Source organism: Megalops cyprinoides, chromosome 9 (genome assembly GCF_013368585.1).
Source record: "Megalops cyprinoides isolate fMegCyp1 chromosome 9, fMegCyp1.pri, whole genome shotgun sequence".
In the NCBI taxonomy this organism is placed as follows: domain Eukaryota; kingdom Metazoa; phylum Chordata; class Actinopteri; order Elopiformes; family Megalopidae; genus Megalops; species Megalops cyprinoides.
In genome coordinates this window covers 17,086,229-17,101,182 of record NC_050591.1, presented here as the reverse complement: position 1 = coordinate 17,101,182, position 14,954 = coordinate 17,086,229, and the positions used below count along the sequence as shown (strand labels likewise).

The 14,954-nt window shown below is 43.0% G+C and overlaps 1 protein-coding gene across 1 annotated transcript in view; it reads right to left on the bottom strand.

Annotated features, from left to right (window-relative positions):
* Positions 1 to 14,954, bottom strand: part of fat3a (FAT atypical cadherin 3a) — a 187,466-nt gene that overhangs the window by 128,990 nt on the left and 43,522 nt on the right. Inside the window, exon 2 of the mRNA XM_036536092.1 lies at positions 9,752 to 13,060. Within this exon, the coding sequence (XP_036391985.1) occupies positions 9,752 to 13,043 (3,292 nt within the window). The 5' untranslated portion in view covers positions 13,044 to 13,060. The remainder of the gene's footprint in view (positions 1 to 9,751; positions 13,061 to 14,954) is intronic.

The window sequence follows — 14,954 nt, the reverse complement described above, 5'->3', positions numbered from 1 at the left end:
GCACTCTCACGCACACGCGCAGAACCGGTCAGGCCGAACTCCCAGCGCTGAGCCATGTACCTGCAGCAAGCAACGTCCTGTAGGAGCAAAATCTCCAACACATAAGCCAATGCCCTACACACAAAGAAGGTGTGCTTCCTACACTTAGGTAAGGCTCTATTCATGCAAAGCTCCATCTCACGAGAAAGGCTTTCCAAGAAGTTAAGGCTTTGGGCTATAAGCAATACTTAACTACACAAGTGAGGTGCTACACTAGCAACTAGTCCCTAATGCAGAAGTGAGATGGGTCTGACCATCGTTTTCTGTTGATTTTACCACAGTGATTCCCTCTGTACTTAAACACCAATCACAATAAAACTGCAATGGCAAGGTGTTTTTTAGACTGTTCACAAACTTGGTCAAACTCACGCACCATTAAATAAGACATTATAATATCCCTAACAGAAAGAGCTGTTAACGAGCTAAGGTACAATATGTAACTGTGTGTGTGGTGCAGTCCCTTAGAGAAGATCTTTTCAGCAAATCCAACGGAATCCCTAATTTTCACACAATGAGATCAGGTTAATTTGAATAATCCAATTAACACTTTGACGGCTTTGCGTCAGCAATGTGAAGTTCAGCACTTAGACTGCGAAGAAAGTGTCACTTCCACATGTCGAGCACTATGATTAGGGTGCCAGGAGTGATAATGAACAATTATACACATTTCCACTGTCTTTGAGATAAGAAATTGACGCCATGAAGGAAAAACTTGTTTAATACCATGTAATCACAGCCCCATTCTGTCAGAAGCAGTGTGTGGAGCAGTATGGACTGGACCATAGGGTAACTGGTTGAACAGCAGGTGAGGCTGGGCTGATTTACCCTTAAGCCAGCTACTCAACCCATACTGCCAAGTATCCAGCTGTACACATGGAAACTGCATACAATTATACGCTGATGTTTTATGTAGCCCATGGTCATGGTGTTAACCAGGCAAATAAATACTGAATGTACTGGAATGTCACCTCTGACTGGGATTCTTCCCGCGACCGTACATTTGAATACCAGTAAAGGCATTCATGTGACAGGTCAGCAATCTTTCTGTGAGGCACATATCTGAAACTTATATCTGAATTTTACAGATTCACTTTCCACTTTCTTTTCAAACCATCCTGATGAAGAGGAAGGAAAAGGTGTCTGTAGTCGTGCGGTAAACCCCATTAAATCACTGGTGACGTCTGATGCCCTGCAAACGGGAAGAATGATTTTCCGAAATGAAAGGCTGATAAATATGGTGATGCAGACGTGACTGCATTCAAGATGACTCCTACAGCAACACTGGAATGCCAATTCCAGACCACGGCTCCAGCTTTTGCATTATCCCTGCAGACAGCAGTCCAACTGTATTGCCTCAGCCGAAAGCCATTATCTTTCACGGTAGTTCAGTAGCTGCACGTGAGATTAATATCTAGGGATTACATGGCACCAGACTCCAAATAAACTGAAATGCGTTCTTCTGCATTTCTAATTAATCTGCATTCAACAGGCACACATAAAGCTTATATGAATTACCGGTTTCATGGAACATCCAAATAAAAGTTTCGTTTCTGTAAGTTCTTGGAACAAAAAGTAGAGGACAATTTGTGCAATACCCTAAAGCCAGCTAGAGCCTAAAAGCTGTTTGTCACTGAGTATCTTCAGGTCATATTTTACTCCTGCTTAATCCCCCATCTCTTGGAGGTGTGATGTCACTCACCTGTTGTTTGTTTTCTGTAGAGGTTTGAAGAGAGTGCCAGATACCAGCCACACTGCCTGCTCTTGCTAACAGTATCTGAACTCATTCTCCTCTGATGGTAAGACAGCTAAATATCTGACACCGTGCCTTTAGAAGACCATCACTGTCATATAAAGGATAAAAAAAATATAATGTCCAATAAATTAAATGCGACATCACACATATCTATTTTGTGGATATTAGTATTCATCTTTTTGGTGGGTGCCATTATATGTATTAGTATTTTATCCATTAAAACAAATGGATACTGTCTGAAGCTATTTAGGTAAAGTACAAACACACAGTGTACAGCATAGATGTCTAAGAGAGATCAACTTTAGATGAATTACAGAATACAATTTAGAAACAAATGATACATGAAGAGCATATATCATATACAGCATATATGAAACTCGCATTTATGTCAACCACATGTAAAAAATGACATCGTTCTCATCTAGAAAGAAAGCAATAAACCAAAGCAGTTTAACTAGTATTCAGAACATGCCTCACTGGAAACACTGGCAGCACCACTTCACAACTTCAAAAATAACATTCTTTATTTATTTAGGGGGCCTTTTCTGGGCTACCACAACCAATACCTATTAATCACCTTTTGTACCAAAGATATAAAAGGCACAAATAATTTGTTCAGAGGTATTTTCCACTCTCATTCTTCACATAAACAGCATTCAGTCTTTACAGTGGCCCAACTGCCCAAATGCCTGGTGGGGAAAGTGTTGATTCAGAGCAAATTCAGCATTCTAATTCGCAAAATCCTAATGCTACAACCTGCCAAATGAGGAAAAAACCTAATGCTGAACCCTGCAAAAAAATAATTACACACTCATGTTCCCTTCCATATTTTGATTTTGAAAGAGATACCTCAATATGTATTGCCTCTTCATTGACATAATGAATTCCTTTATGACAAAGGACAAAAAAGCAAGCACAGACCCCTCCAAATGGGGTGAATGGTGTCTTTTACACAGTCCACACTGTTTCCACACTACCACTTCCCTTCTGCATGATAGTTCAGCTTTTGTGTCAGTCTTGCCACCTATCCATTTCTGCCCTACCTAGGGACAAAATCCATCAGTAGCACACAGACCAACCCTGCCACCCAGCCAAAAAATTCTGAGACATGTGAGAATTTGTCTACAGAAGCACCCTCCAGCCTCTTCACGCCTTGTCTGCATTCCCATCAGTTCAACTTTAACCTCTGTAGTAAAGCACACCACCCTCTCAAAGACAGCATGTTATTTCAGGAGTGAGGGGATGAAAGGTCAGAGCTGAGATCCTGTCCTTGGTACTGTCTGAGCCATGGAAAGCTATATTCAGCTGGCCAAGAGAAGTATATGTCTCACCCTAACACACAGACACACACAAAAATGCATCCGCACAAATGTACACACATACGCCTTGGTAAATGTGCTTTGATGAGAAAATATGAATAAAAACCATGATAATGCATCTTTGCAATTTTAGACCCTAAGATAATCCTCTGCGCATCTTCAGGCCAATGCAATTAATCTATATATTTGTATCTGGTTTTATAGCCTTAGAACAGTCTCACTGAACCAGAAAAAGAGAAAGCAGAGCTCTTTCCTAATGCTCATTGAATTCCCATAGAACAGTATGTAAAAAATAAAAGCTGAGACATGAAGTAGCACAATGAAGTCTTACTGTTGCTACTAGAAGACGATTAAAAATACAGGCACCTACCTAATAGAAATTCATGCTTCAGGAAATAGCCACCATAGCCTGATGTAAAATGATACAAAATGTTTTCCTATGTTTGCTTTTAGATCCTGTTCAGACACGGTGAAGCCCTGGACAAAGTAAACCATACCTTCCAAAATATCTGCAGAGGGATGAATGTAATGTATGTGTCTGTGCGTACTCAAGACAGGTGTAAAAATAGCACAGCACTGAAAGAACGAACGCAAATTTCACAGTCACCGATGTCCTAAAATTTAGAATGGTCAACGCTGCAACAGTATTTACGCCTTTGGGTGCCATGTGTCAGAATGGGTCAGGCAGCATTCTCGTTGTTTCGGACATGGTGTTAAAGGTTTACATTTCAGATTTTCCCCCGCATTAGCTCTGCAGGGTCACAGACGGTTGAGTCCAGCTACCTCCACGGTGAAGGTGGGGGTTGGGGGGTGGGGGGTGTTCATACAGACTTGGTTTAATCCTAATTGGTTTCTGTGCCGCAGCGTTCCTTTCCAGAATTATACAGTGCATCTCCGCACAGAGAGCGCCAACACCAGAGAAACAGAGAAAAAAGCTGCCTGTGAGCAGGCCTAACCACAAGCTATCATTACCAATGTTATTTTCTCTCGCACAGGAAATCGAGTATAAATTCGGCAATTTGCGGATTTAGCGTAACGTACCAGATCCAAGGGTAAAGCCCTGCTACTATTCCAAAAATAATCTGAAAACAAGGAGGTCCCCAGAAGCTAAACCTTTAAAAGCCGAATCGTAATCTACAATCTTGTCTGTGAGAAGCACCGGCCCAGGAGCAGACAGTCTTTTCTGAGCCGGTTTGGCTCTGAGACACCTCTCTTTCGCGTTTCGCGGTCTCCCGTACCTGAAATCCTTCAGCTCAGCTGGACGCTGATACGCACAGGGCATCGTGCACACACTTGGAAAAAGGAGCAGAGGATTTCAAAGGCGCTTCAGCTCCTCTCAGGCTGGTATTCGCACAATACACACTCCGATGGGTGGATTGACACACGCCAAGCATGCCGTCCGATACATTCCAGTGTGCTGCATAACACAGGAGGCACTGACTTACTGCACAAGGCTGAGCAATGTTTTTTTTCCCTCTTCATGCACAACACAACTAATTTGTTCCAGCACGTGCCCTGTTAATTCACAATGTCTTACTAAATGAAATCCAGAAAAAAAAAAATCAAACTTGACTGGTTCAAAGGGGTGCGTGTGGTGTCATAAAGACCAAAAGAGACTCACTGCGGAAGGCACGGTCAGAACACACAGTTGAAATACAGCTAACATAAAAAGCTAAATATAACACAAGCTGCCAAACTGTCTTCCTGTGATTGAAAAGGCTGACGTTTGAAAACCAAACTCCTGAGGTTTCCTCAGGGCACTGTTTGTGAGACTACAGGATCGTTAAACCTAGATGTATGAATTTTCCTTTTGTCTAGAAAACCAGTGATGAAAAGTTGCTTGTACACGGTGGTTATAAATAGCCTAGCTTCAGTCTTGAATGAATGGAGAGACATTCCTGGGCTGAGACATTCCCTATCCATTACAGAAAGGGCTAGGTCACACTAGCTACCCTACGTCCTTGCTATATGCACAAAACTGCACTGAACAGCTATATTGCATTCTGTTGAGATTTATATATGTACAGCGTGTATAGTTTTCATTTGCAGAGTGTTCCAAGTACAAGAAAGAAAATCACGAGGTTATTTGCTGACAATGTACAGAATTTGAGCGGTGCCTGTAAAAGTGTTTGAGGATTGTATTACCTGGGATAAAGGTGCAAACTGATCGTTTGTTCTCCCGCCGGTTTGTTGAAACACAGGGCAATGCAAGATCTCAGGCTCAGAGCAAATGCAAAATTCAAACCTGCACTCAAAACTGACAAACAGCAAGGTCAGCCAAAGACACATATTGCTCTGTATAAAACTGCCAGTCTCAAAATGCCTTATCAAGTACAGATTTACAGCTGGGGGGTGGGGGTGTTTCCCTGTTAGTATGATGAATAATGCTATGTAAGAAGAGAAGAAACAATGTCTCCCGAGGATCTCCCAGCAGCACTTTATTTTAATGTCACAACCCAGGTCACACAAAGACTGATGTTTCTACCGTTTTCATGAAGAATTGCAGCGTACTTTAAATGTACGTCGGTTCCTGCAGACGGTGGCTTCTCTAATGGAAAATCAGCACATGCCACGGCATTGCCTGACCGGGGATTAACAGGTGACACAGTACGTGACAACGTCACAGGGGGTAAATACACCATCAAAGTTAAACCTCCATGAGTCCCTCCAATTGTACTCCTGTGGCCTCATTTCAAATAATCTGGAAACCCCTAGCCCTGGCTTGCATATTTTGTGAATGAGAAGGTACAGAAATATCATTTCAATTCAGAATTACTGTCACTCAGTGACACTAAAGGTACAACAGAATATATTATATCAGGTTTACCTACAGCATTAGCCAAGCATATCTGTGCTTTATTCTCTCCCACATTTAGCAGTGTGTGTGTGTGTGTGTATCTATATAATAGGCAGATGCTTTCAGAGGTGAGAGGGAATTGTCCACAAAGGTCATGTCTTTGCAGAAAAAAAGACAGGAAATCAAGCCCTTCAAAATTAATTGCCAGGGACACAGGCATCTCCTTGGGCTTACCAACATTCTTATTCTAGCTGTCTTTCTTCAAACTCAAATCATTTCCAATGGAGGGTGACACTGAGATTAAGCATCTTGACTTTAAGTGCTTCCTATTTATGCATAAGAGGAAAGAAAGTGCTCATTTACTGGGTGCTAGATCCCTGTGTTGGAAGGGATATCCTCCACAGAAATGGGCCCTTTATATGCCTGTAACACCAATAGTTCTTGTGGGGAGCATTTATGGGCCCGTTTCCACTGTCAGAACCTGAGCTCAGAAGAATTAGGGCTAATGGCACACCAACTTTTCCATTGTGCTTTTCATGACGTAATATGGCCACAAGTGCAGCTACCTCACGATGTTAAGATTTGGTCAGGGCAATCATGCCATTGAGTCAACAGAGACATTAGACTATTCAGACATTAAACCATTAGACCATTCAATTTAGACAACTACATTGTGTGTAACTGTTTAACAGTTTTCTTCCACTGAAACAACAGCAAGTTAGCTAGCTAGTAAAGCCAGAAGAATTTGCACATACTCCCGACTCCAGCTCAGCTATGTTGTCTGTGAGCCACACTTCGGCATTCCACATCTTCTCAGACACTTAGATGGGACTTAATGTGATGTGAGGTGCCATAGCTCTCATTTCAGGAAGAAAGTATAGAGGTCCTTTCAGGATTTGTGGATAAGTTCCTGGCTATCATTCCTTACAGTATGGTCCCAAGTGGATAAGTGGCTATTGACACTTATCTTAGGTTTTCAAGTGACAGCAGATATCACTGTGTCAGGTAACTATATGGGTGGTAACCTGTGTACTCACAAATCAGATCCCCTATTTACTGAAGACGGGGGATGGTGAGGGGGCATTCAAGAGGTTCGTATTATTATTTTCAGTGTACACACATAAAAGCATCAGAGACACCTGTGTTCGGAAAGGAAAACACACAAGAAAGCTGAAATAAATTGGCTGTTGCATGTGGCAATGGTAATATTTTTAGCAGCATAATAACAAGAAAAGAATCCATGACTATAGAAGAAAATCCTCTGCAATTTATTCCACTCTGTGCTTTTGTTTTTAAAGAAATATAGAAAAGCAGAATATGCTCACTTGTTATATAGTTTAAAATCATTTAAAGGTTATTTCACTGGGGGAGTGTAATTCCCCTCGACTTACATTCAAATGAATATTCACAGCCAGAACGGCGAAAACAAAACAAATTAGAACTATAATATGTCAGAGTGCTTGTTGAGAATAAAGGAGGTGGCAATACACTGTGTGGAGTGGCATGCACTGAAGCGGCAGTGGACATCACAGCAGTCCGCAGAGGTTGAGGTATGACTTCCATTTAATTCAGCTCAACTGTGCATGCATTTCTTGTCAGGTAGAATCCACGGCCCCGTGTTTCCCGCAGCCCCGTGTCACCGTGGGCGGCAGCGATGGTGTTAAGGCTGTAATTGGCGTTTGGAGTTTCACTGCAGCCCGTTTGATTTATGGGCATTGCCAACTCACAGCTAACAAGGGCTATAAATTCAAAACATCTCCTCTGTTCCTGGTCATCAACGGGGGACAGCAAGGGGCCTGGGGGGAGGGGGGTTAAAAGTGCAATAGGTTCTGTGGAATTACACGGTTTATTGAAGTCTATCACCCCTCCCCCTTCATACCCCCCCCCCCCCCCCCCCCCCCCCACACACACACACACAAACACACATACACACACAAACACAGAGAGAGCACCAGTTTTCCTGTTTCGCTGGAGTGGGAAATCACACCAAACAAGTACAACGGACACAAAGCACATCGTTGATCTCAGTACATGCTAAAAATAAAAACAATCTATTTGCTTTACAATCACTTGTAAATATCAGAGGGAGAGGACTTAACCAAGTCACCAGCCAAACTGGCAGAAAAAGACCTCAAAACCCAATCATCAATAAAAACACAATCACAGAACACAGAATGAGCTAAAATGTACTCCTGTCAGAAATGCATCATCTTGGTGTGGCTGTCGCTCCTTGCAATAGAAACACTGTATTTGACACCTCCCATAATGCACCTCCCTAATCAATCCACTGATTATGCTCTGTTTTAATTGTTACTTTGCTTTACAGTTGTTTTTCCTGAGATGTGAGGTGACACATGTTTGATGATATGCCTCATCAGTGATCACTGCTTGAGGGTTCCATGAAACAGACAAATATTTAGCACCCTTTCTGGGACCGATCGATACACGAGCCGTGTGAAATACTGGCGAGCGCTGAAGATCCACAGCTCTTCCTCCTGCCCACCTCTGCAAAGCAATTCATGACCATGTGACGTTTGTTGTGTTTTACAGTTAACAGGGATATTATTTCACGCCATCTTAAACTTAACTTATCCCCAAAGCAGAGAGCGAGAGTCCTAGGGGGTTTTTTCCCATTTCTCTTTCTCTGTAGTTTTCTTCCAAGGCTCTCGCTCATGGTTAATCGAGCGTGCCATTTTGCTTTCAGCGCTTATCCTGTAGCGAGCTTTTAGCATAGTTTAGGGGTAGAGTTTGACTTCCAGTAATAGGTTAGCTGCTGTGCTTCCTCATGAATGTTTGAGCTGAACTGTGTGACAGTAATTTGTCTACACACCCTGGAAATGCCTCCTCTGAAACATATTTCTATGAATGTTTTATTCCACAATTCTGAGTCAAATGACCCAGTAGGAGATGCAGGTTCACAGAAGTAATAACACAGACACGGATTGTTGCATGCATGGATTGCGGCATTAAGCACGGCCAAACTCTAGTCATTCCTAACATTCTTCTGGAAGAGTATGAAGTTGAGCATTTTATTCATCCTTAACATGAAAGAGAGCGGATTCCCCAGTGCGTTTTTACTCACGTCATCTTACAGACTCTGATGTAATGAAAAATCACACTTTCAGATTATGTATCCCACATCGCATTGCATCTAATTGCAATTCTTTAATGATCGGATAATTTGCATTGCATCAAAGGTATTTTTCTTCCAAACAGTACCGCAAACTTGTTTAACTACCTCCCTTAATCAGGCATCTCCGTACCGTTTCTTCCACTTTTAAGGGAACACTACAAGTCATAATATAATGAATATAACAACATAATATAACAAAAGATCTGCCAACACATTCAGTGAGAGTGTCCAAGCAGCTAAGAGAGGAAGCAGAGGCCAAATGTCTGGGTGAGGGTGAAACGACATGACAACTGCACTAAATGTAAATAAAGAGCTCTGTGTGGTAATTCAGTCTGGCACCCAGCTCTCCTAGACTAAAACTAAGCTTAACTCCTCTTAAGAACAGCGATCCAACATGAGGCTCAGTTCTACAATTAGATTCTTCATTTGTCTCACACTCATACAATGCCCACATCAGTTCTACCCACAGTACTTATAAGGTTAAGTAACAGCAGATTCAGACTCAGTTTTTTTTTAGCCAGCTTATACACTAAAAAAGGACAAGCATTTATTTTAAAACAATCTACTCCTGCCTGGACTGCTTACCATCGACCATTAATCAAATAAAGTAATTAGCTGTAAACTCATTGAAGCTACAGACAAAAACACCAAACACAAAACGCAAAATCGTAACCATAACAACACAGTTTAGGCCTCCACTTAGGACATACCTGTTTCTTCATCAATGGAGAACCTTCCCAGCCCGCTCCCATCACGTATAGAGTACTGGATGTCTCCGTCTCTACCGGTGTCATCGTCTCTGGCAGAAACCTGGAGCACACTGGTCCCTATGCGGGCATTCTCTTTCACTGATCCAGTCAGAGCAAAGTCAGAAAAGTAGGGGGCATACAGGTTCTCATTCACATCTATTACTTCCACCTCCACAAAGGAAACAGAAAGGAGGGAGACAGGCCGTCCTTTGTCCTTAGCACGAACTGTCAGGTTGTAGGACTGCTGCTTCTCATAATCCAGTTCTTTGGTCAACCTAATCACTCCACTGGCTTTATCAACTTCAAACTTCCCATTGTAATCATTGGCCAGGGAGTATCTGACTTGGCCACCCAGGCCCAGATCAGGGTCCTGGGTTTCCAGCCAAGCTATGACAGTGCCCACAGGTAGGTCCTCCAGGGCGCGAGCATTGTAGTAACTGGGGATGAAGGCAGGGGCACAGTCATTGACGTCCTCCAGAGATATTCTCAGCGTGGTCACAGAGAACTTCTGGTTCCCTTTTTCTGCCTTGTCACGAGCCTCAATTTTGAGGGTAAAAGTTGAGATGAACTCACGGTCAAGCTGGCCAGCAACATAGACAATTCCATTTGTGCTGTTGATCCCAAACTGAGTTGTGCTTGTCAGTACAGTGTAGTATATCTCACCGTTAGGTCCCAGGTCTTTGTCCGTGGCTTCTACCTGAATCACTTCTGTGCCAATGGCTGTGTTTTCTGGGATAACACTTCTGTAGCTATCCTGCAGAAACTGTGGTGCATTGTCATTGGCATCCTCAACATACACTGTCAGCAGTCGCCACGTGGATTTCTGTGGCTGGCCTAAATCACAGATGGTGATATTCAGAAGATACCGATCATTTTTTTCACGGTCCATTGGCAGGTACACGGTTATCAGACCACTTTCCATGTCAATGTTGAAACAGCTGTCTTTGTTGCCGTCGGCAATGGCATATACAATCTGACCATTGAAACCTGTGTCCCCATCGTAGGCTTTCACCTTGAAGACACTTGCACCAACCTTGAGATCCTCACGCACTGATATGTCAGAGGGAAAGGACTTATCAAACTGTGGTGTCTGTCTATTGACAGAAAACAGATCAATAAACCCTTCCTCGACTTTGGGCTTGCTGTTAGCTTTGGCCTTTTTGAGCAGCTTTTCTGCCAGCTTTTGAGCTACTCTGGTCTCTTTGCAATTGAAGCTCTTAGAAGGGGTTTTTCCGTGCACAACGGAAACATTAACAAACATGGGATCTGAGAAGTTCTCTCCATCAGTGGCAGTTATTTTCAAACTGAAGACTCCATTTTTGGGATTGGCAGTTACGAGAGACCTCCGCAGAGACAGGACCCCTGAGTCTGGGTTCAGATCGAAGAAGCCTCTTTCATTTCCAGAGAGGATCTTATACTTTACCAGCTCCAGCTCATCTATGTCTATGGCTGACATGGTGGTGATCACCTCGCCGATGGGGAAATCACGAGAGATCACCCCTTGACAGGCTATTTTCTCAAACAAGGGCTGGTTGTCATTCACATTCTCCAAGTGAACCGTGACGTTGACTTCGTTCTCACGCCTGTAAGGCGCACCCCAGTCTGAGGCCCTGACTACGAACACATAACTCTCTGATGAGGATTCAAAGTCAAGCTCTTTCGTTGTACTTATGACACCAGAAAACTGGTTTATTTTGAATGGTAGAGACTGGAGGCTGGCAATGCTGTAGGTTATGTATCCATTCTCTCCCTTGTCATTATCTACGGCAGACACTGTGAGAACATTAGTTCCAATGGGAATGCTCTCATTGACAAACACTTCATAGGCAGACTGAGCAAATGTAGGGGTGTTGTCATTAGCGTCCACTATAGTGACTCTCACTTTTGCTCTCAGCTCACTGTCTACCTCGACTACCTCAAGCTCAAACATCTCCTGATTCACCATGGTAAACTGACGGGCTGTAGTGATAACGCCAGTCAAGGTGTTCATCTTGAAATATGCAGAGTCTTCTGTAGGGCTGAGAATGTACTCTGCATCATCGGGTTCAGGGGAAATTTTCACAGCCTCTACAATGGTGCCAGGAGGAGAAATCTCATTTAGCATAATTTCATACACTTCCTTTTCAAACTTCACTTCCACAGGCTGAGGCCTTTTCACCAGTAAATGCACCACCTTCACTGCTGAAAATTTCTGAGGGGAGCCCCTGTCCTTAGCCTGGAGGGTAAGGTTAAAGCCATGTGGGTAATTATCCCAATCTATCGGCTCTGTTGCCTTTATCTTGAACTCATTACCTACCGCTGATCTATCAAGGGTGAACTGTTCTAAAGGGTCCCCAGCTACAATGGAAACTGATTCTATTTCTCCGTTTAACCCATCATCCAGGTCCTCGACGGTAACCACAGCATAGATGGGATCTTTATCCAGGGAGGAGGGGACATGCGTGACCACGCTGAGGACTGGCGTGTGCTCATTGATTCGCTCTACATGGACAAAGAGCTTGGCTGTGCTGCTAACCCCATTGCTCCCATACAGCTTCATTCCCCGGTCAACAGCCAGGATCTCCAAGTCGTACCTGCTCTGCTCGTCAGTGTTCAGCTTGCCACTGAGGGAGATCACCCCGCTGGTGGGGTGTACAGTGAAGAGCTCCACCTTCTCCTTGAAGAAGTAATAGAACTCCCCATTGGAGCCGATGTCTGCATCAGTGGCCGTGACTTGTGCTATGCTAGTCCTTAGCGGGGTGCTCTCCGGAATGGTGACGGAGTAGGTTGTGGGAGAAAACAAGGGCCGCAAGTCGTTCATGTCCAGCACCTGTATGTTGACTTTAGTCCACGTTTCCAAGACATCCCCCTTCACAGATGCCTTCACAGTCAGCACGTAATGATCCTGGATTTCCCGATTCAAGATAGCCGAATTCCCACCTTTAGTCCTAATGCGCAAAAAGCAGAAGTCTCCCAGAACATACTCCTCGGCTTTGAAGAATCCCTCCTCGTCTCCTGAAGTAATCCTGTATTTGATATCCCATGAGCGGTGAACTAGAGTAATCCCCATTTTAACTTTACTGTTGGCGTAGGTTCGTGCAGCGGAGTTCTCGTAAACAGTGGCATTGTAGAGCGAATGTGTGAAAAGGAAGCGGGGTACGGCTCCAGGCTCCTGCAGGCCTTGGCAACAACAGGACAGAAGCTGGAGGAGCAGGAGGGCCAGGCAAATAAGAACGGTCTGCATGCCTGCCCAGTGGCCCATATTTACAGCCATGCCATCATTCTTCCATTCTGAAACAAAGAAGAGGGAAAGACATGTCAGCGAGGAAGGCAACATCACAATGGGAGAGTTTTTGCATCGCAAAGATACACAACAGTTCAGAACTTGACCTTTCGTCTCCTGGGCTGACAAGCTACTAATTATTCATATTATCAATAAGACGGATTGCGGTGTTGGGACTGTCGAGTAGCCAAGCAACCGGGACGAGTGAGATCACTTTATAGGCCATTTCTAAACACTGCTACTCAATTGCATGGTTTAGAAAAACCAGTAGCTAGCTGGGAAGGAACAAAATAATTGTAAGGCTGAGGACTGGTGATGCATGTGTAATTTCACAACAGTCAATTATCTGAAGAAAATATGTAACATAAAGCATAACCTAAAAAAGTAGAGAAAAGGAACAGAACAGCAACAAAACAAAACAAGACAATTTAAAGCACTCTGTGGGTTCAAACATCTGACCATAACTAAACCTGTGCATGTAACCTGGTCATGTTTTATGCTGGAAGTCAAATGTTTTTTTTTTCATCTTTTTTTCTCTATGTCCAAAAAGAGAAAGCGACTCAAAAATAAGTGGCCACAAAAATGCACGCTTCCCAGAGTTGAGAGAGCCCATGATCCCGTAAATGCCATGTTGGGGAGATAGAGGAAACCCACAGTGGTCACAATATGATGACTCCTTGTTTCCACTGGCGGGATCTACCGTGGACTGGCAAAGTCACCCACGTCTGATCCACATCTAATAACAGCTTAGAGAAGAACTGCCTTCCATCCCCATCACAATCTGTCCTCATATATCCAAAAACAACAGGCTTTTTATAACCCCGAGCTAAATCAAAACCCTGCTAAAACAATGCTAACTTTTTTTGGTCTGTTTCAGTCAAGCCCAGTGTACAAAGTCAAGAGGGAGTTATCATGCAAACAGTGGCTAAAATGCTTCAAAATACATGTTCTGTCTTCAAAAGGATTTAATTTTGTTATTGACAGTGATACTTCTGACAAAATACTTATTTGTATTCTATGTCAGATAAGTAGGCATGTTAAATCCTATTTTCATGGAAAGTTTTTTGTCAAAGTAAGCATAATACACTGTGGCTTTGAGTACTTAAAACAACATCTTAAATTACCTTTTGAATGTCCTGACGATTGTGTAAGTTCATAAAAAGTATGTATAAATCACAGATTAAAAATTGGCAGTATTTAGTTTTCTATGTAAAATGTGAGTACCTTTGGGTAAAGAGAGATGATTCAATAATTTGAATAATTTGCTTTTTTTAGTTGGTATTCAGAAAGTAGCTGTTATTTAGTTGGTTGTTTCTTGCTTTTTGTTTGTAAACCCCCCTCCCTGCCTTTCCCCACTTTCTGCTTTAGGCCTCTTAAAGGATTTCTTTCTGCTTCAAGAAATTAGTCACAGGTATTGGTCACCCACAATTCCTCTGAATCAGCAAAGAACAACAAAATGTACCACAGGCAAACCAATGGAACGCGAAGGCTGTGTTCTGGAGGTTTGTCCTGTCCCTGACAAAGTATACCACTGAAGAGTGAGTTAGGCAACATTATTAACTAAAAATTGGTAAAGCAGGTCTGCACTGGGGTCTGGTCTTGAGTGATTCAAACTTAAAGGAAATTATTATTCCTCTGAAAGCTATTCTCTGACCCTTCCGCACCATGGTGGATGGCGTAATAAAGCCACGTGCCGTGCATCTAAGACGGCTACATCAATACCAGAGACTAATGAACCCAATCTTCTGCTTTTCTCCCACTTCTGGAGGCTCTGGTTAGTATGCTATCCACAGTCTACAGAAGCCTGGTGAACCTCCCTGAGGATGGAGACTGCTTTAAAAAGGACAGCAAGTTCAAAAGATCCTGCACATTAAGTTATGCAAAAGAAGAATGCAGGGGGTG